Below are 23,326 nucleotides of genomic sequence, written 5' to 3'. Positions count from 1 at the left end.
GCATGACTTTATTCTGTCTTACAGTTGCAAAATATTCCATCGTATATATATACCACAGCTTGTTTAGTCACTCGTCTGTTGATGGACATTTTGGCTGTTTCCATCTCTCGGCAACTGTAAATAATGCTGCTATAAACATTGGTGTGCAAATGTCTGTTTGTGTCCTCGCCCTCATGTCCTCTGAATAGATACTAGCAATGATATTGCCGGCTCATATGGCAATTCTATACTTAGCTTCCTAAGGAAGCACCAAATTGCCTTCCACAGCGGTTATACCATTTGACATTCCCACCAACAGTGGATAAGTGTGCCTCTTTCTCCACATCCTCTCCAGCACTTGTCATTTTCTGATTTATTGATAATGGCCATTCTGGTGGGTGTGAGATGATATCTCATTGTGGTTTTGATTTGCATTTCCCTAATAGCCAGGGAAGTTGAGCATCTTTTCATGTGCCTTTTAGCCATTTGTATTTCCTCTTCTGAGAAGTATCTGTTCATGTCTTTTGCCCATTTTGTAATTGGGTTGTTGGTCTTTTCGTTGTTGAGTGGAACAATCTCTTTATATATTCTGGATACTAGACCCTTATCTGACATGTTGTTTCTAAATATTGTCTGTGTAGGCTGTCTTTTTACTTTCTTGACAAAGTTCTTTGATGCACAAAAGTGTTTAGTTTTGAGGAGTTCCCATTTATCTATTTCTTTATTTAATGCTCATGCTTTGGGTGTAAGATCTAGAAAACCACCTTCTATTACAAGTTTTATAAGATATTTCCCTGTATTTTCTTCTAAAAGTTTCATGATCTTAGATCTAATGTTTAGGTCTTCGATCCATTTTCAGTTAATTTTTGTATAGGGTGTGAGTTATGGGTTCTCTTTCATTCATTTGCATTGCACCCTGAAGTCTGACCCTTGCTTCCCCAATTGCTGAGTCCTCAAGGCCCCCTGTGGCTTCTTTGACTATGGGCCCAGGAAAGTCAGAAAGGACATCTTTGTAAAACAAATGCTGGCTTTAGAGCCAGAAACAGCCCAAAGTATGAATCAGAGTTATGCTACCATGCCCCATATGCTCTTCTTTCCTTGGGCAAGACACTGAACCTGATGAAACCTCATTTGTAAGTCAGGGCTCTTAATCATGCCAAATAGGGCTGTTGTGAGCATTAAATAACCTCATAGTCAAAGTTCTCAGTATGTGAGGAACAAATGGCAATTGCTATCATTACTAACACTGGGATGAGGTTGAAGATGATGGCTATTACTTGCGTGGCTGTGAGTGTTCCTACAGTGACAGCGTGGGCAGAGCTCTGGGCTCATAGGTAAACCTGGGCTTGAATCCTGGCTCAGCCACATATTAGTTGTGTGGCTGTGGACCAAACCCTTCCTTAACCACACCAGGTCTCAGTTTCCTCAACTGTAAAAGCAGTGATGATAAGGCCTAGGCTCCCTGTACAATGCCACTGGGAGGATCAAATGAACTAACAAAAAAAGTTCCTAACAACCTCTGTAAGTTGGAAAGGCCCAATATCTATCATCATATGACTTATAATTATGAGCATTATTAAATGCCCTGAGCTATAGGTCCCAGGCACTCCCACACTGGGAAGAGCAGCGAATCAGACATGCCTTCAATCCAGTTCCTCAACAAGCAGCAGGCAGAGAAACAGGTATGTGCTCAGAGTCAGCCCAAGTTGCCTTTCTCCAAAACCAAAGTGGGACAGTGGGATCTGTGTCATTTGCTAGACAAGTACCTTCCCAAATGCTAAAGCAGGCTGCGCCCATGCCACATCCCTTGGCTGCATGCTGGAACCTAATTATGCCTCATCAAATAACCTTGCTTGGACATCACAGTTCCCCTGCCCAAATGTTGGGCCTACATCTACACCCATTTCAGAGTCGCTACCTTGGCCCTGGGACTTATTAGCATGCTCATCCCATATCTCCTGTCTGGGATGCTGGGACAGTGAGTCTCATCATACACCTCTTGTCTGTATGCTGGCATTTACTGGCCCCATGCCACATTCACTGCCTAGATGATGGAACTCCAGATATTCGTATGGTTGGACAAGTTTTGCCTTGTGCAAGGGTTCACAGCCAAGAGGGCATACGTGGGGGTTGAAATTCAGCCTGTGCTATGCTCTCCAAACCAGGAACCCTGGTAAGGGGCTGCATTAGGGAATGTTTCTAATTAATTAATAAGGGAAAATGTTTCTAATTAATACCCTCTCTAGTGGGGTACCCTTGAAAGGGGCACCTTTTCCCACTCTTTGCAAAGTTGTTGCATAGATGAGCTGCAGCCCTGGCTGGGACCAACTGTGACCATGCCGTGCCTCAGCTGCCTGGATCCTCAGCCTGCTTGCATCCATCTCATCTCAGAGGCCCTCCTGATACTCCCCTGCTAAGATTTGTCCTACCCTGAGCCTTCCATCATTCCCATATCGTCCCAATGATGCTTGACACATCTGCCTGTAAGAAGCTTCTGATAGGTTAAGGACACAAATAGCTGGCTCTTACCCCAGCTTTGCTCGTACCTCTTCAAGTGGCAGATTAATGACGCCCTTAAAATTTACTGAAGCTTGTAAACCTTTTTTTCTTACCAAGCACACAAACATTTTTTTTTTTTACTTGTCACCATTATGTGTGTTTCTAATGTCTAGAGAGGTGTTGACGTCAAAATTCCATCTAAATCCCACTACTGAGAGCTGGCAAAGTTCAGGGCAGTATGCAAATGCCAGACCAGGGAAGCCCAGCATCTACTGTGTCCTCTTCCCCTGGGAGCAGGAGGCGGGAAAGGTCCCAAGTTCAGAGCTGACCTCTCTGGAGACTGGTTCTCATATCTGGGTAGCTCCTATGAGCCCCTACAGTGTTCAGTCAAGTCCCCGAGTCAGCTGGGATCAGAAAGGCCGAGGAACAGTCTTCAAGCCCCTCCGCAAGCCTGCCTCATTTCCCCCTGCCCTTCCACTTCACTCCACCCCCACTCCTAATACCGAAGGGAAGAAACCCCTTTCAGTTGGCCCCTGGCCCTTGCCCACTGATCCAAAGGAGCAAACCAGAGCCCCCACCCCCACCCCCACCAATCCCCACCCCAGTCCCTGCCTCATCTCCCAACTGCTACTAAAGAAAGGAGGTACTGACCTGACTGTTCGGGAATTCTCACCATCGGACCTGAAATGGAAACAGAAAAAAAAACAAAAACAAAAACAAAAACAATACAGTCAGTACATGTTCTCTACTATTCTTCTCCCTCTACCCTACATAGGGACCTTGAAGCCTAATGCATGTCATGAAAATGAGGGGAAGGGTAGTTCATGCAGAGAGAATAGCAAGTGCAAAGGCTGTGAGATGATAAAGTGCCCGACCAGTTAAAGGAACAGGAGGAGGACACTGTGACTGGGGTGGAGTGAGCCAGGGGAAAAGTGGTTGGAGGTAAAGTCAAAGAGGTACCAGGGACCAACAGTTTGGGGCCTAGTGGGTCATGGGTGGGGAAGTCAGGGTTTACTCGAGTGGCCTGAAAAGTAGCCTGCAGCTGTAGGCAGGGGAAAAGCCCGAGCTTTGCACACAGAAGAGACCTAGACTCGGATACTGCCTCTGCCACTCACCAGCCCTATAATCCAGGCAAGTCACTTCACCTCTCTGAGCCTGAGCCTCAGTCTCCCCCTTTGTAACAAGAAGCCAATCCTCGCGGGGCTTTGGGGATGATTAAGCCCTTTAGAACCCAGTAGATAAATGCCAGGTATTATTAACATAGAAGAGGCTTTGGCAATTGCCTGGTCCAACCTGCTTATTTTCCAGATGAAGAGAATGAGGCTGAGAGAGTAAGTGAGTCAGCGCTGGGTTCCTTTCTACTTCACTGGTCTGCCTTCTTCATTGTACGGCCCCTTCAGAGGCAAAGAAAGGGCAAGATAAGAGAATGGAGTGGGGGGACAGATTTGAGGGAACCGAGGGAACAAGTGAAGTCTGAGCCACACCCCTCTGGCTATTGCTCCCCAAGAACGTGTGTGTGTGTGTGTGTGTGTGTGTGTGTGTGTGTGTGTGTGTGTGTGTGTGTGTGTGTGTGTGTAGGGAAGGGAGGACTGGATCTAGGGAGCTAGCATATTGTGGGTAGGGAAGGGGCTAAAGAAGGACCAGGGAACTTGGAAGTGGGAGAGGATGGGAAGCCCTCTTCCACCTCTTCCTTTGTCTTCTTCCTCCTCTAACCTATCTCTTCGCCCCTTCCCCCATGCTGGACCGCAGAGGAGATAGCAATGAACATAGCACAGGCTGGCTCTAGCCTCAGGTGAGCAAACCAAGACGTGCCCTCTGCGAGGGAAGCCCTCCTGTGCGGTGCCCTCTTCTACAGCGTGTACAAAGTGAGAGGGACACACAGGGAGGAGAGGGGCCCTCAGAAAAGAGTTTTTGTTAAAAGAGTGAATGGAAGACACCCACCCCCCCAGTGAGCATCACGGTGTTGGAACTCAGTCAGTGGGTGAGTACAGCAGATCCAGTTCTCCTACTTACTAGCCATATAAGCCTGGGGAAGGCACTTCACTTTCTCAAGCCTCAGCTTTTTCACTTGTTAAATGGGGCAGGGGATGGCTTTGAGGCTCCGCCTGGTATATAGTGCCTGCTCAGCCACTGATAGCCATGCCAACCTTTACCTTTCTCAGTCCCCTAAAGGAACAGAGGACCAGGGCCACAGAGTGCCTTTTCACATTTATTAAAACTTTCCATCTCACTGTGCAGCAGCAAGAGTGCTTCTGAGGCCTGGCCCAATTACTTTCAGGTACCAGGTGTGAGGGGCCTATCTTCAATGACTCCCCAACTGCCTACCAAATGAGGCCAAGCCCCTCGGCCTCCCTCTCTAACATTTACTCTCTGCCACAGGCAGGCTCTCTCCTCACCACCCCACTCCAACCCCATACCCCAGGCACACATTTTATAATCTTTTTTTTTTGCATGGGCAGGCACCAGGAATCGAACCGGGTCTCCGGCATGGCAGGTGAGAACTCTGCCACTGAGCCACCATCGCACCACCCCAGGCACACATTTATTCAGTCTATTTATGCCAGGCACTGACCTGGGAAGACAACCCCTCAAGGAGCTAGCTCACGGACTGGTCACTTGCCCCAGTAAATGGTAAAGTATAAGCAGTATATATAATAATCACCATTATCATCACAAACAATCAAGCTATGGACCGGGCACAGTGTTAGGCTCTTTTCATGCTTTATGTCCTTTGATCCTGTCAAGTGGGCATTATTCATCCAATTTTAGGATGAAACTGAGACTGTGAGGGGGATGAAATGACCTGCCCATGGTCACAAAAATGGTGGGGCTTAAACTTAACCCCAAGGCATGTGCTCTCGTCAGCACACTCCACCGTACCAGTAGCTCAGCGCTGGCCACATACACACCGTTACGGTGATTTCCCTCATCCTCATTCCCCAATATCAAGCCACAGATATACCGGCAAACCCCTCCTCTCCAGTGCTCTTTCTTCTGAGAGGTTTCCAGATATGTACATCTGCTCCAAAAGTATTACTATATGATGTATTACAGTCCTCAAGATGGCAGTGAAGGACAGCCAAAAAGCTCCAAGTCATGATGCGGAATGAATTAGCCAATTCTTTTCATCGTGGACTGATTCTTACTAGTTGGAGGATATATGGCATCATATGACTTCAGTGGGGGGGGTGGGGTGGAGTGACATCTCAACTCAGTGGTGTGTAGCCCTTTATGCAGTTATGTATGGATAAGAATCATCATTAATGCTGGGTTATCCAATGCGTCTTCAGAGGTCAATACCCTGCCTAATGTCAATCCACCTCTTACTTCACCAAGCTGGGTCATCACTCCTTTAGAAGGCAGGGCAGAGTGGTAGAAGGAATGCTGGTGCCTTCCCCACTTCCCCTACATGGGAGATGATTCCCAGGGATGTGAGTCTCCTTAGCAATTGGGACAGAAATCCTGGGATAAGCCAGGACCCGGCATCAAGGGATTGAGAAAGCCTTCTTGACCGAAAGGGAGAAGAGAGAAATGAGACAAAATAAAATTTCAGTGGCTGAGAGATTTCAAACAGTCAAGACGTTATCTTGGAGGTTATTCATACGCATTCTGTAGCTATCCTTTTTTAGTTTATGGGGTATTGGAGTGACTGGAGGGAAGTATCTGAAACTGTTGAGCTGTGTTCCAGTAGCTTAGATTCTTGAAGACAACTGTATAAAGATATAATGTTTACAGTGTGACTGCTGGATTGTGAGAGCCTTGTGTCTGATGCTCCTTATATCCAGAGTATCGACAGATGAGTAAAAAATATGGCTAAAAATGAATAAATAACAGGGGGAACAAAGGGTAAAATAAAATGAGTAGATGGAAACACTAATGGTCGATGAGAGGAAGGGGTGAGGGATATGGTATGTGTGAGATTTTTCTTTTTATATCTTTTACTGGAGTGATGCAAATGTTCAAAAAATGATGACGGTGATGAATATACAACTATGTGATGATACTGTGACCCACGGATTGTCCACCATGTATGGAATGTTATGTCAAGAATATATGTTTGCATGTTAAGTTTTTACAATAAAAATATTAAAAAACAAAACAAACAAACAAACAAAAGAAAGAATGCTGGGTTTTATTATGGCTCATTCCCTAACAGGCAGTGTAAACTTGGAGAAGCTACTTCTTTCTGGACCTTAGTTCCTCATTTGTAAAATGGCAGGGCTATGTTAGTTGAGTTCGAAGCAATCTTCAGGCTCTAAAATATTTAGTTTCTCTATAAGGTTTTAGAACCCCAAAGTTTATCTCCTTTCTTAACTTGATTCAGCTGTCTGAGGGGAGAAACAAAGATCCAGGGACCAGACCTCCCTTTGCAGATCCAAGTCAGCAGAGAAGGAAGACTGATTTCTCCTGTTACTCCTCGAGCCTTCTTCTTTTTTTTTTTTAAGTTAAAAAAAATAACTTTATTGAGGTACAATTGTGACACAATAAATTGCACACATTTAAAGTGTACAATCTGATAAATTTTGACAATACGAATACACCTATGACATATTCTTTGCAATCAAGAAAGTGAACATATTTATTGCGTCTAAAATTTTTATTGTCTTTCTCTCCCCTCCCTTTTCACACTGTCCTGCTTCCAGGTAATTACTGGGCTACTTTCTGTCACTATAGATTCGTGTGGTAGGCAGCCTGCTAAGATGGACTGCAACCATTCCCACCTTCTGTTATTTACTTATTTATTTATTTTAATTTATGAAACATAATAACATACAAATACAAATATCCTTACCATATGATCATTCCATTCTTGATACATAATCAATAACTCACAATATCATCACATAGTTGTATATTCATCATCCTGATAATTTCTTAGAACATTTGCATCAATTCAGAAAAAGAAATGAAAACAGAAAAAAATTCATACATACCATACTCCTTACCCCTCCCTTTCATTGATCACTAGCATTTCAATCTACTAAATTTATTTTAACATTTGTTCCCCCTATTATTTATTTACTTTGAACCCATATGTTTTACTCGTCTGTCGATAAGGTAGATAAAAGGAGCATCAGACACAAAGTTTTCACACGCAGTCACATTCGCAGCCTTCTTAATGTAGGATGCTAAGGACCCCGGGATTCTCAAAAGACTTGGACATGGCAATTCCCATCCTCAGTAGTGTTGTTCAATAAACAGCAACTTTTTGAAACCCTAGGAGTGTAGTGACCATGTTTTCTGAACCAAAACCTTGGGGGTGCAATCTCAACAAGGATTTTGGTATTGCTGCTTCCAGGTACAACAGGCAACCTAGCGGGCAATAACAGAGTCAAGAGCAGAATATTGAAAGTTGCCAAACCTTCTGGCGAGGTATAGGGACAACAAGGCAGAATGACTGAAAAGAATGCAGGTCCTCAAGTTGCCATATTGGAGTTTCTGCCCTTACCTCTCAACTAGCTTCCCTGCCTCTGGCTTTTCTCCTCCAAGCCATCTACAGGCAGTAACTAGGGAAACAACAAAGTCCCTCACCCCAGGAAATGGAAATGAGATAACCAAAGTTGTCCTCTGAGAGCCAAACTAATTAAACAAACAAAATGCACCCAAAACTAGATATGCAAAGTCACCTGAAAGAGACAAGCTGGGATGTGAGTAACAGCTCTAAAAAACCACATGTCCAACAGAAAGGACTGTTCACCATTGGAAGTAGATTTTTTATAAAGGATGCTTAATGGGCAATTGTGACCCGGGCTCCTCCCAGGAGTGTCCTAAGGAAAAAGAGGTGGATACCTTGGCCCAGGGATCATGCAGTTTCCTCCAAAAGCTGAGACCCAGGCCCTGGGGCAGCCAGGCACCTTCTCTCCCAAATGCCACCTTGTCTAAGTGCAAATCTTTTCAAAGAACGACTCCCTTCTCACACCAACTGATAAAGGAACATTTCTAAATTATAAATTCATTGATGTGGTTTTCCTGCTTCAAACACTCAGTAATTCCCCACCGACCTCACGATCAAGCCCAACCTTTCTAAAATTCTTCATAATACTGCCTCACCCTCCCACCTGCCTCTTAAACATCTGGTGTTTGCTACCTGGAACGCTCTTGTCCCTCCTTACTTTTTTTAAATTACTTTTTAATTTTATTCAAGCAATACACGGGGATAGCTTTAAAAAGTCCAAGTGTAAAAGGATTATAACAAAACCAGCAGTCTCCTTTTAAACTCCTAGTTATTTTCGTCACCTTACTTTCATTTCTAAATAATATGCTTTGTACTGTTAATCTGTTTTTGAAATTTTGTGTCTTTTTAAGTTTATTTTTCCCCAAAGTAATACACATATAGAGATTTTCAAGTCAAATAGTACTATAAGAATTATAACCAAAAAAAACCCCCCACAAACTCCCTGCTCTTCTGCTCCTCACTCAGAGGTGAATCATTTTCCCAAGCTCAGAGGTGAATCATTTTCAGTTCTTTGAACTGTTTTATTGGGGGAGGGGCGGTATTCACCTCTTCATTTCTAAAGGACACATGCACACTGCCATTTCTTGACTTTTTTTTTTAGCTTTATAGATTACACACTGAAGAAGAATGCAGGAAAAAGATGTATCGCTCTCACACTTCCACCACCACCACCAGCAGCCCCCCAGCTTTCATGCAGTTGCACACAGACACTTCTCTCATCCTACAATTACAGTTGTAGCACAAAAGTTTGGTTAAACGAATATTTGTGGTTTACGTTATTATGACTGAATAGATATTAATAATGGATAAATCATATCACAAACTATGATTGCATTTCCTTTCCATTGTAACTTTTAAATTTTTTCCTGGTGTGGAGAAATGCCTATTATTTTTTTTTGTTTGCTTCGTTTTTTCTTCCTACAGATGATCAATCCTCTTCGAACTCCGTCAGAAGTAGAATTCTCCTCTCAATATGTTTTGACATATCAGGTAATTCATTGATTTATTATTTTTTTTCTTAGAGACACCCATCCTCCTGCTGCAATCTAGACTGGGTGCTCTCTAGGCCCTAAGATCTCTTCCTTTCCCCATCATCCTGGGGATTCCCTTCACCTCTCTTCTGGATTGGATTTCCTGTTTCCTAGAATCCATGTCTTTTTTTTTTTTTTTTTTTAGTTTATGCCCTTATTTCGCTGGAGCACATTCTCTAGAGCTTCCTGAAAAAGGAGACACAGGACAAACGATTTTTAGGCCTTACATGTCTGAAAATGTCTTTATTATACCTTCACCTCTGACTGATAATTCAACTGAGTGTAGACTTTGAGGTTGGTGATTACCTTCCCTCAGAATTTTGAGAACATTGCTCCATTGCTCCTAGTTTCCAGTGTCACTGTTGCAAAGTCCACTGCCCTTCTTTATCTTGATCCTTTGTATACCACATGCTTTTTCTCTGGAAGCGTTTAGGATCTTCTCTTTATCCCTGGTATTCTGCAATTTCACAGTGGCATATTGTTCTAGTTTGGTAGCTGTTGGAATGCAATATACCAGAAACGGAATGGCTTTCAAAAGGGGGAATTTAGTGAGTTGCTAGTTTACAGTTCTAAGGCCAAGAAAACATCCCAATTAAAACAAGTCTATAGAAATGTCCAATCAAAGGCATCCAGGGAAAGATACCTTGGTTCAAGAAGGCCGATGAAGTTCAGGGTCACTCTCTCAAGTGAAAAGACACATAGTGAACACAGTCAGGGATTCTCTCTCATCTGGAAGGGCACATGGCGAACATGGCATCGTCTGCTAGCTTTCTCTCCTGGCTTCCTGTTTCATGAAGCTCCCTGGGAGGCATTTTCCTTCTTCATCTCCAAAGCACTGGCTGGTGGACTCCTTGTGACTATGTCATTCTTCTCTGCTCTCTCTGAATCTCTCATTCTCCAAAATGTTTCCTCTTTTATAGGACTCCAGTAAACCAATCAAGACCCACCCAAATGGGCGGAGACATGTCATCCCCTAATCCAGTTTACCAACCACTCTTGACTAAATCACATCTCCAGGAAGATGATCTAATTACAGTTTCAAACATACAATACTGAGTAGGGATTAGAAGAAACAGCAGCCTTTACAAAATGGGATTAGGATTAAAACATGGCTTTCCTAGGGTACATACATCATTTCAAACCAGCACACATCTTGATGTGGGCCTTTTTATCATTTATTTTGCTGGGGACTTGGTAAAATCATTTATTCATTCAATTGTATGAAATGTTCTAGGAAATGTTCTTGTATTATGTCTTTGATAATTTCTCTCCTGCTGTGTCTCCCATTCTCTATTTCTAAAACTCCTAATATTGGATTATTGCAGTTCCTCAATTGATCCTCAAATTTTCTCAGCTTTTCTCTTCTGTTGCCCATCTATGTCTTGTTATCCTACTTCCTAGGAGAGTTCTGCACCTTTTCTTTTTCTAATCCTTCTGCTCTCCAGAAGGACTGGCTTCACTATTTTTAATTTCCCAGGTTTCTTTTCCTTCCATTACTATTTCATTATCTCTGTTCCTTTCAAGTTATATATGTATGTCAGTCTTTCAGGTTGATGCCCTTCCTCAAATAGTACCAATCTTTCTAAAACATATTTTTGTTGACAAATCCCCCCCCACACACAGTGCATACATGGTGTACAATCAATGGCTCATAATATCATCATATAGCTGTGTACTTGTCACCAAGATCACTTTTTAAAACATTTGCATCACTCCAGAAAAAGAAATAAAAAGAAAAAAGAAAAAACTCATACATACCATACTCCTTACCTCTCCCTCTCATTGACCATTAGTATTTCCATATACCCAATTTATTTTACCCTGTATCCCCCTATTCTTTATTTTTATCCGTATTTCTTTCACTCATTTGTCCATACCTTGGATGAAAGGAGCATCAGACACAAGATTTTCACAATTCCACAGTCACATTGTAAAAGCTATGTCATTATACAATTGTCTTCAAGAATCAAGACTAGTGGAATATAGTACAACAGTTTCAGGTACTCCCCCCCAGTCATTCCAATACACCATAAACTAAAAAGGGATATCTATACAATGCATAAGAATAACCTCCAGGATAACCTCTCAACTCTGTTTGAAATCTCTCAGCCAACTGAAACTTTATTTTGTCTCATTTTTCTCTTTCCACTTTTGGTCAAGAAGACTTTCTCAATCCCATGATACCAGGTCCTGGTGAATCCTGGGAGTTCTGTTCCACATCGTCAGGGAGATTTACACTCCTGGAAGTCATGTCCCATGTGGGGGTCGGGGAGGGCAGTGAGTCCACCTGTGGAGCTGGCTTAGAGAGAGAGGCCACATCTGAGCAGCAAAGGGGGTTCTCTGGGGGTGACTCTTAGGCATAATTATCAGTAGGCTTAGACTATCCTTTGCAGGAATAAGTTTCATAGGGGCAACCCCCAAAATGGAGGGCTCAGCCAATTGATCAGTTGTCCCCACTGCTTGCATGAATATCAGGAATTCTCCAAAATATTCCTTTACTCTTACTGTAGCAGGATTTGGGGGATGCAGAAATAAACAGGTTTGTTCAATTCATTAAATTTTATGGGAATTTCCCCTTCTTATTCCACCCAACCCCTATTTATCCTTCACCTCCTCCAAGAAGCTTACCTTAATGCAAGCTGGATTAAGAGACCCTCCTCTCTTCTCTCACAGTTTCCTTTCCTTGACTCCACCACAGCCCTGATCAAACTGTACTGAAATTGCCCATTTCCACGTCTGACTCTGCCAACAGCCTGGGAGCTCCTGGAGGTCTGGGGCTGTGTCTTATTTATGCCCATACCCCAGTTCTCAGAGTCTGGTGCATAGAGGTACAAAGTCAATATATGATGATGGAATGAATGCATAAATGGATGACTATAAGGATGAATTGGGCCCCGCCAGGGGAACAATTTAGAAAGTGATAAAACTAAATACAAACTATTCCTATATAAGGTAAGATCTAGTAGGTTTCCTAAAAGCTTTATGTGAAAGGATGCCATTGCAGCATAATTTAAACTGTTGAATAAATGGCCCCATCTTTTATGCCTTACACACAGAGGATGGTTAAGTACATTATGGTTTATTGGTTGCCACTAAAAATTATGGTTATGAAGAATATGTAATAACATGGGGAATGCACAAATGAAAAAAGCAAGACAAAAAATGGCACGTGCAGGATCATTTCAACTGTGTGTAAAGAACACAGAGAAGGGGGGAAATATACCAAAGTGTTCAGAGTGGCTGCCTTTGTTTGTTGTAATTATGGGTAATGATTGTCACCTCTCCTTTTCCAAGTCTTCTTAATTTTCTAATGGAAGGATGTGTTATCAAATTTATAATTTTTCAAAAGTACTAAGAAAATGAAGATAAGTGTCCTTATAGTGCTAGAACAAAAAGAGGAACCTAAGAACGTGTCGGCATGTCCAGCAGGGCTGGGCTGGGAAGGCTCTGTCCCTCACTGGCTAGAGACACTGAAGGCCCAGGCACATGGAATATCTCTCCACCTTCACTGCAAAGAAGACCTATCTCAGGAAGCCAAAGGAGGAGGATCTTGGAGTCCAGCCTATTCCAAATTGCCAACACCGAAGGCTGTCCTTGGAAACTGGGGCTCCTACACTGGACTCCACATTTTAGAGGCCCTTCCCTACGAGGCAAAGAGCCTACAGGGCCGAAAGGCTATGCACATCAGGATCTGTGGCCTTATCCCTACAAGACTGCACTCCAGGTACCCGGGACTCCAAAATTCCTTGTCCAAATTTTTCAAGCTTACTATCAGGAATTGTGTGGGCTTATTATCCAGGTCCATGTGCTAGGCCCAAGGGGTAGCCAAAGGGAAGGGGGAATGGACAGGGCTTGGACATGTGGACTGGGGTGTCCATACACATATCAAGGTTTCATGTGAGCCGTGGATGGGAAGAGAAAGGGGAAGGACCACGGGCTTCAGGTGGTACCAAGCCTGGGCCCTACATATAAAAGCGGACAAGACCATAGATCCCTAGTCCTCAGAGTTCGTAGAAGAGCAAGCCTTTAGCATTAGACAGATATGGGTATGAAAGCCACTTATTTGCTGTGCAATTTTGGGTGAGTCAATTCCCCTTTCTGAATCTCAGTTTTCCTGACTCCAAAGTTCATATAAGGCATGCTGGGAGATGGAATGGCATAATGATTATGAATTTCAGTTCTGCCCCTTCTTTCTCAGTGATTTACATCTCTAATCTTCAGTGTCTTCATCAATATAATGGAGATAATAATAGCACTGACCTATAAGGTTATTGTGAGGGTTATGATTATAAAGAAAATGTAAGAACGTGGGAAAATGCTTAAATAAGAAACATTGACTATGTGGGCCTTTTAGCAGGTAATAATGGATGTGCAGATATTAGTGATGGTTGCATTGATTGAGCCTTCTGCAGCCCCACCCTGCTGCCCAGCTTTATTTTTCTCCACAGCATTTATCACTATTCGACATATCTCTTTGTTTATTTATTTGTTTTCTGTTGCTACCACCACCACTAATATATACATACACACTAGACCGTCTGCTCCATTAAGTGCAGCAGTTTTGTCTGTTTTGTTCACTGCTCCCAAGTACGTGGAACACTGGCTGGTATGTTCATAAAAGGTGCTCTGCAAAAGTTGAATAGTCATTGCTATGTACCATAACTTGCCAAACCCCAACCTAAACCATTCCTGACAATCCTAAAGAACACCTAGGGCATTATATAAGATTCTACAAAGGCTTCATGCACTAGAGTAACTTTCCAGAAACTGACAACCTCTAGATGGGTCCCTGGACCAGATAAGTCCTGAAACGTAGACAGCCAGCCCTCTCCAGAACATCAGCTACTTCCATCCCCCATCCCATCTTACTGACAGCCCCTTCCAACATAAAAAATTTAGAATGGGCATAGCCTGAATACCCCTAAAGAGTGGGAGAAAGATCAGAGGCGATGTTGGAATTACACAGAGAAGGTAGGGTTTAACAAACGAATATGATTGCTGAATTATTATATTGATGTTTCTTTTAGCCTCCAGTATCTTAGAGTAGCTAGAAATAAAAACCTAAAATTATGGAACTGTGACCCATACCAAACTCTGAAATCTGTTCTATAAAAAATTGTTGTGATGTGCTTTGAAATTTTATTGCTTTTTTGTACATGTTATTTTTCACAAAAAAGAAAAAAATTTTTCTTCTAGCCTCCAGTGTTTTAGAGCAGCTAGAAGGAAAAATCTGAAATAGTGGAATGGTAACCCACAACAAACTCTGAAATCTGTTCTGTAACTACTTGTTGAAGTACTCTTTGAAAATCATTGCTTTTTCTTTCTTTTCTTTGTATATATGTTATATTTAACAGTAAAAAAGACGTTAAAAACAAGTCGGATAGTCAGAAGAACTGAAAGCAGGGACTTGAACAGACATTTGCACACCGAGGTTCATAGCAGCATTATTCACAATTGCCAAAAGATGGAAACAATCCAAGTGCCCATCAACTGATGAATGGATAAACAAAATGCGGTATATGCATAGGATAGAATATTATTCAGCTATAAGAAGGAATGAAGTCCTGATACAAGCGACAACATGGATGAACCTTGAGGACATCAACTGAGTGAAATAATCCAGACACAAAATGACAAATACTGTATTATCTCACTGATGTGAACTAACTATAAGCGAACTCATAGAGTTAAAATCTAGAATATAGGGCAACAGTGGTTCAGTGGCAGAATTCTTACCTGCCACGCCAGAGACCTGGGTTGTATTCCCGGAGCCTGCCCATGCAAAAAGAAAAAAAAACCTAGAATATAGATTAACAAATCGGGGGTAGAAAATGAGGAATTCATGCTTAATTTGTACAGAATTTCGATTTATTTTGACTGTAAAGGTTCGGAAGTGGATGGTGGTAATGGTAGCACGTCATTGTGAGTGTAATTAGCAGTGCTAAATTACGGTTGCGAATGTTGAAAGGGGAAGTTTTGGGTCGTGTATGTTGTTAGAAGGAAAGTTAGAAGATAAAACATGGAACCGTATAACACAGTGAACCCTGTTGGGGACGGTAGACTGTGATTAATAGTACAAATATAAGAATATTCTTTCATGCACTAAAATCAATGTATGTTACCATTACAAGGGGTTAATAACAGGTTGGTAAATGGAGGAAATACATCTCATGTAAACTGTGGACTATAGTTAACAGTTAAAAAAATCGGATAGATATCTGCAATATAGACAAGAATAATGTCATGAAATATCAAGACGAATAAAATACTTAGAGAACTCTAAATAGTTCAGGACATCTCGAGTACAAGGTTAGAAAGGGAATGGGGGGCTAGAGAAGTAAGTGGGGAGAGCAGCCCTTGTCTAAAGGAGCATGCAAGAACTTTCCTTTATTACAAGTGGTGTGAATACCTACTTGTGACAGCAAGGAAATAGAAAAGCACTAAGAGAGTGATAAAGACGCCTCCCTTGTTCAAGTGCCACCTAATCATGACAATGTGAAAAGTGAAAGTAGAAAGCCTTTTGAAAGATGGTTCAGGTAGAGCAGAAGAGTCTTTTCTAAAAGGCCCATCTGAGCCAAGAATCAAACCTAGAAATGACAAAAAGAGGCAGGTATAGAAATCGATGGATAAGGTAAAGGTGACATGCAAGAAAATCTTATAAAAGTTATTAAAAGAGAAGCATAATTTCCTAATATAACTTATGTGGACAGCTTAATCGAACACCATAGTACTTGGAACCTTGCGTAGGACATGAAATTTTGTAGGTTTGTCCACAGTGCTGCCCAGATAAATCCCAGAGTGATTTGAACAGTGAATAGGAAAGTATCTGCAGGGTTCCCTAGGGCGAATGGTGAGAAAGGGGGAAAATTCAACTTCCCCAAGTGGAGAATTCTTGATATTCTCACAGGTAGTGGGGACAGCCAAAGCAATAGGCAGAGCCTCCAATCTTGGGGTTTGTTCAAATGAAACTTAATCCCGCAAAGGATAGGTCAAGCCTACTTAAAATTAGGGCTAAGAGTCACCCCCAAGAGAATCTCTTTTGTTGCTCAGATGTGGCCTCTCTCTCCAGCCAACACAACAAGCAAACTCACCACCCTCCCCCTCTCTATGTGGGACGTGACTCCCAGGGGTGTGAACCTTCCTGGCAACATGGGACAGAAATCCTAGAATGAGCTGAGACTCAGCATCAAGGGATTGAGAAAATCTTCTCAACCCAAAGGGGGAAAAGCGAAATGAGACAAAATAGTGTCAATGGCTGAGAGATTCCAAACACAATCGAGAGGTTATCCTGGAGGTTATTCTTACGCATTAAATAAATATCACCTGTTTAGTTAAGGTGTAATGGAGAAGCTGGAGGGAACCGCCTGAAAATGTGGAGCTGTGCCACGGTGGCCATGTTTCTTGAAGATAATTGTATGATGATATGGCTGTCACAGTGTGACTGTGTGGTTGTGAGAGCCTTGTGTCTGATGCTCCTTTTGTCTAAATTATCGACGGACAAGTACAACATACGAATTAAAAATAAATAAGTAATAGGGAGAATAAATGTTAAAAAAAATTTAGTAGATTGAAATGCTGGTGATCGGTGAAGGGGAGGGGTAAGGGGTATGGTATGTATGAATTTTTTTCCGTTTTCTTTTTATTGCTTTTTCTGAATTGATGCAGATGTTCTAGAAATGATCATGATGATGAATATACAACTATGTGATGACAGTGTGAATTATTGATTATATAACAAGAACGGAATGATCATATGATAAGAATGTTTGTGTTTGTAGGTGGCTGTGTACCAAAATAAAAATAAATAAATAAATTTAAATTTAAAAAAGTAAAAAAAAAAAAAAGAGAGACGCATAACTAGACAAACCACAGGATGAATCAGAACGCTTTTTGGATAATGTGACTACTTTCAGCAATGGATCCAAACAGCATCCAAGGTGAAGATGGTGGCCAGGATGCAAAATGAAGGCCATGCTAGTTTCAGTTGCTGGTTTTCCTTTTGCTGATGATCATTTTTCCTATAGACCTTACTTTACCACAATTCATTGAACAAGTTCTAGGAGGATGATGACCACAACAAATGACAACGATGAGGATCAAGATTGCTGCATACTTTAAAAGAAATATTTGCCTATAACATCCTAAATTTCCTTTTCAGGAAAAAAAGAGGCAAGTATCATCTCAAGATTTATGCAAAATCGTGTGAACTTCATCCTGTAATTGCTGGGGAGGAGCTGGGGGGCTTGACCCAAAAAGTGACAGGGTCCAAGGTTGCCTCTTATAAGAAAGCTTTCCCTGACCTCACACTCCTTTCAATCGCTAAGGCAGGCTTTATTTGCTCCTTCACTTATTCTGCCTTGTAATAATTCAAATAATAATGAAGTTACCATTTATTAAGTACTTGCAATGGTCCAGACCTTTTGTTATCATCGTAACAGCTGTACATGGTGATTCTTCTTCTCACTGTATAGGTGAGAAAACTAAGGCTCAGAGAAGCAGTGTGACTTGCTCAGAGTCACACAGCTAATAAGTAGTGGAGCCGAATTTCAAATATGGGTTTGACTGACTCCAAAACCAATGCTTTTAACTGCTACAGCTGCTGCTTCCTTCTGTCAAACTACAGAGCAGAGAGATGCTTCATCTCCCATGCCAGCCTGTGAGTTTGGCCTCCCTCTCTCCCCTGTCTCCTGTCTCCCATCCATACACAATGCTGCCCAAGGCCGTTCACACCACAGGCATTGAGAGTGCTTCTAGACTAGACAATCATTTGAGGACTGAAAGAGGGGGCATGAATAAATAAGCAAATAGAAAGGAAGGGAAGAAAGAAAGAAGGAAGGGAAGGAGGGAAGGAGGGAGGGAAGGAGAGTCTGGCATAGGTATTGCAGCCCAGATCAGCTCAGCCTTATGACAAAGAAAGAGAAAAAGAAAAGAAAAATGGAAATGGCTCTCCAGCCCTCCCCTCTTTCCTCCCTCTGCTGGAGGCAGAGGGATGGAGACTCAGCCATGATGGGAAAGAGAGTGGGCGGAAGGGGGAGCAGCTAGAGCAGCCTGCTGTTGCAGCAGCCTCAGCTCAGCCTCAAACCAACCCCCTCCTGTGTGCTTGGGCCCATCTCTGGCCCACCTGCTCCCACTGCCTAAAAGCAAAAGAGGCTGGGCTGCTCTCCAAGCACCCGCCCGATCCTGCCAAAGCACGGCTCGTACCAGACTGAGACCCTCTCGCGTTACAGAGCAGGCACCCAGAGAAGATGGACGGGCTTGCCAGGTTCCAGAGGGAGGCAGTGGCAGGGCTGTGGTCAGAACCCTGAGGGTTCCTCAGCTGAGGGTCTCTTGATGACATGGTTCGATGGCAGAGGTTGAGGAAAGCTGCTCACAAGGAAGACTAGTCCGGAGTCACAAGCAACAGGATTAGGTATTTGGGGGGGCAGGGATACGGTTATGAATAGTTTCCATCTTCAGTATGGATTGAAAAAAATCAAAACAACCATTTTAAAAATCGTAGCTTTAGCCATAGCTGTTTTGTTTTTTTTTTTAACCTCAGGAGCATAAATGTTTATCTCCCTTCTCTCCCAGGACCCCACTAAAATCAAAGTGAAGGAATAAAATAAGGTATGAACCCATAACAGTGAAGTTGATGAGAGATGGTGATAATCAGTAGGTGAGAGATTATAACAAATTTCTGAAGCAAAAAGGAAAAACAAAAAAACCCACACAAATCAAAAAGTGTTCACAGTTGAAGGAGAGCCAAGGACACCACACAGGGGGTAACAGCCAAGAAAGGAGTCAGCCAGGCCAGCAGAGCCCCAGAGAGACTCCAGACTTAGAGATGGTGGGTATAAGGGAAGGCTGGAGCGAGAAGGGGGTAAAAACAGAGGTCTAAACTGAAGATAAGTGTGTCTTCCCTTGTCCCCACTCCTCCCCTAATCCCCAGGCGCAGAACGCAAGATGCCTGGAGCAAAATATCAGAGAGCTCTCCCTAAAGTTATTAAACTATCTGGGGTGAATTAGGGTACCTAGTAGCGTGTTGGTGACCCCAAAGTAAAGAGCTTTTCATTCTGGTATTTGGTTGTTATAACAACCTGGCAGCCATTATAGCATCTCTGCTGGATCACCTAAAATAAAGCCAGTTGAGTAAACAAGCCAACCTGGATATACAGATATCCTCAGTCAGGCTTCTACTAACTCATTCAAAAACTATAAAACAGAAAAATATGAGAGAAAAGATCAGCAGCCTAGAAGATCAGCTCAAGAAGTTCAACATCCAACTATCAGACATTCCAGAAAGAGAAAAAAGAAAATGAAGGGGAGGAAATTATCAAAAAAATAATGTAAGAAGAAACATAATCTTTTAAGTTAAAAGGGCTCATTGAGTGTCAGAGTGGGGTGAACGAAAAGAAAGACTGTGATAGGAGTGGCTGGTTTCACAGCTGTTTTCAGTAAAACTGATCAAACTATTCATTTTATGATATGAGTACTTTTCTGCATGAATATTATATTTCAGCATGAAGTTTTAAAAATAATCCCTCACCTAAAAATCTCCAAGTGAAACAGGTCCCCAGAAGAGGGGCTATGATTATCACGTGGTTTCAAGGAGCCCTACAAAACAGTAGGGAAATAAGTGAGTAACTAAGTAAATTAATTAATAAGACAGAAAGAAAAAGAAAGTAAGACTTTGTCCAAATATGAAACAAAGTAAAAGGGGGCATAATTTTGAGGAATTGGTGGACCATAAGAAAGGAAAATTCATTTGATCTTACTTGATGCTAGGAACATTCTCCCAGGAGTACAGAGGTTGTGACAAAGGAAATGTGGGAAATGAGGTATTACAATAGTACACTATTTGGCCCTGCAATGAGTAATATTGATATAATCATAGTGACATAAATATAGCATATGGGTAGTCAACTTTTATATCAATCTCTCTTGATAAAGCAATAAAGACCTAATTATTCTTACAGAACGGAATGTAAACGGAGTCAGCCTCGCTGGATTCAAAAGTACAGAAGAAAAAACTGGGAGATGGAAGAAGGGGAGGACGTGATGGACGGAAGGGTGAGATACTGATAACTGTGCCTTGCAAAGTGAGTGGTCAAGAGAAACCGTGGGACATCGATGAATCAAGAAATCACAGCTTAAAATATTATTTCACAAAGTTACACAGGTAACTAATAGAGAATCCAAAATAGTAATATACCTATCAAAATTTGGGAGGGGCTTGAGAAAGAGGCAGGTATTGAAAATAAGCTAAATTCTCATTTATCAGGAGTATACAGAAGTCAATAGATAACGCTTGAGGTTGATAAACAAAGAAATTACCATGGAAACATGTTACTTAGGGATATGAAGTTTCTACCAGAAGAACTGAAAGCATAAATGGAAAGTAGTGGCCTCTGGGGGATGGGGGGAGATGGGGTAATGGCTGCTTTTTATTATATAAGCCTTCGTTTACTGTTTGCATCTTTAAAATTATGTATATGCACTGCTTTGATTTCCTTTTTTAAAAATTTTTAAAATTAATTTTAAATTTTTTAGAAAAATATGACAACAGAGAAACAGAAACATTCTTAACATATGATCATTCCGTTCTACATACATAATTAGTAATTCACAATATCATCACATAGTTGCATATTCATCATCATGATCATTTCTTAGAACATTTGTATCAATTCAGAAAAAGAAATAAAAAGACAACAGAAAAAATTCATACATACCATACCCCTTACCCCTCCCTTTCTTTTTTTAAATTTATTTATTTTTTATTTATGATACCCACATACAAACACAAACATTCTTATCATATGATCATTCCGTTCTTGTTATATAATCAATAACTCACACTGTCATCACATAGTTGAATATTCATCATCGTGATCATTTCCTAGAACATCTGCATCAATGAGCAGACTTAAAAACATGTCCCTCCTCTTTTTCTGAAGCTCAGTCTCCCATACTGTACACACAAAATAGGGAGGTTCATGATTCTAGATGATGTGAGGTCCTGTTCTCCAATCCCTGCTTCTTTTCAGAGCCAAGAGTGGTGGGTGAAAGACTGATTTTCTCCCAACTAATCCCTTGATTCCTCACAGAACTATAGTCATTCATCCAGATAATCCCTCAGCTGCTCCAGTCTGCATCACTGTCTTCTTTAAACCCACTATTGCCAGCCCAGCCACTCCAGCCTCTCCGTTTACGGAACAACTGTTTCCACCCATTAGTTACTTATACCTGCCCAAGATCACAGAGGATTTGAGATGGCTTACTCCAAGAACACAAATAAGGAAACAATAAAACTGAACTAGAAAACAGAAACTAAGAAAAAGTGGTCATCAAAAGATGTTAGAGCTGTTCTTCAAAATTAGCTGGTGTCGGAGGCAAAAAGGAAGATACAATGGAGCCATGACAACCTCGTATTAGCAAGGAGAAAACATACTGGTTTCAGGGGAAGCCTACCCCTGAATTCTTCAAGTCATTGTCCACGGGAGATTTCAAGAAGAAGGAAATGACCATTTATTGAGCACCTACAAGTATCAAGGAATGCCTTATGAAATTCTCTTGGTTAATCCTGAGAGATGGGCATTGTTATCCCATTTTACAAGATGAGGAAACAAAAGTTCAGAAAAGAGAAAAGGACCTAGCTGAGGTTCTCCAGTAGATTAGGGCAGAGCCTGGATTCAAACTCAGGTCTGTCTGTCTCTTAAAGCTCATTTTTTTTTCTATCATCCCATTGGGGACTCTCAATGACGACACTCAAGTTGGAGATGTCCTGTCCAAGGCGATGCAAGGACAGTGATGATACACAGGCCCATCCTCTTCCATGAAAACAGAAAAAGGGGGTGACAGGCCCGGCTGCCAGGCCAGAAACTGCTTCCGAACATCAGATGGTTCTATTTGTCTACTCCATATTAAGTAACAGACCCTTCCAATATCAAAAATTTAGAATTGCCATAGCCCAAACAACCCCAATGAGAGGTATGGAAAGATCAAAGACGATGGTGGAACTATACAGAGAAGACAGGACCGAAGAAACGAATATGAATGCTGAATCATTAAATTGATATCTCTTTTAGTCTCCAGTATTTTAGAGCAGCTAGAAGTAAAAACCTAAAACTGTGAAATTGTAACCCATGTCAAAGTCCAAAATATGTTCTACAACTAATTGTGGTGCTGTGCTTTGAAATTTCTAGCTTTTTTGTATATATGTTATTGTTCACAAAAACAGGAGGGAAAAAAAGTCGATTGTGATGATAAAATAGTATTTAAGCCCTATAGCCTTCTATATTCCGAAGCAACTAGAAGGAAAAATAAGAGAGGATCGTATGGTAGCCCATGACAAATTCTGGAATCTGTCCTGTAACCACTTTCTGAAGAGTGCTTTGAAATCTATTGCTCTTCTATTTCTTTGCTTCGTATATATGTTATACAATACAATAAAAAAAGTTAAAAAAAAGAAATCCTACTGGCCGTTCACAGCTGCCACTCCTCTGAACTCCCACTGCAGCAGCCTACCTCTATCACGGTACTTGACAATGTGCTGTCATCATCATTCTCCCCCAGTAAATGATCTCTACTCCCTCTGCCCAACCCCAGGCCTTATCATCTCTCAGGAGACTGCTGCCTCCTCACGAATGTCCTCCAATCAATCTTCCAAACTGCCTTCTACTGGGATTGCTCTAAAACACAGCACTGGACACGCTGCCCCCCCACCCGACCCCCAGCTTAACCCCCTATCACCTAACTCCTACATATCCTCCAAGCCCCAGCTCAGGCATCACCTCCTCCCAGGAAGCTTTTTCCCATAGTCTGGGCATACCTCCCTTGTTAGACACCCATGGCCCTCTGTGCTCCTCCCTGGCACAGTCCA

General features: G+C 41.9%; 1 protein-coding gene across 3 annotated transcripts in view; it reads right to left on the bottom strand.

Moving 5' to 3' along the window:
• The window catches only part of IQSEC2 (IQ motif and Sec7 domain ArfGEF 2), an 83,268-nt gene that overhangs the window by 51,772 nt on the left and 8,170 nt on the right, over positions 1-23,326 (bottom strand). For all 3 annotated transcript variants that reach the window (XM_077145282.1, XM_077145283.1, XM_077145281.1), the window contains exon 2: positions 3,130-3,159. In XM_077145282.1, the coding sequence (XP_077001397.1) occupies positions 3,130-3,159 (30 nt within the window). The remainder of the gene's footprint in view (positions 1-3,129; positions 3,160-23,326) is intronic.

The sequence above is a fragment of the Tamandua tetradactyla genome, chromosome X (assembly GCF_023851605.1).
Source record: "Tamandua tetradactyla isolate mTamTet1 chromosome X, mTamTet1.pri, whole genome shotgun sequence".
NCBI lineage: Eukaryota > Metazoa > Chordata > Mammalia > Pilosa > Myrmecophagidae > Tamandua > Tamandua tetradactyla.
Note: the sequence above shows the minus strand (reverse complement) of the source record. Positions and strands in the feature narration are given on the sequence as shown.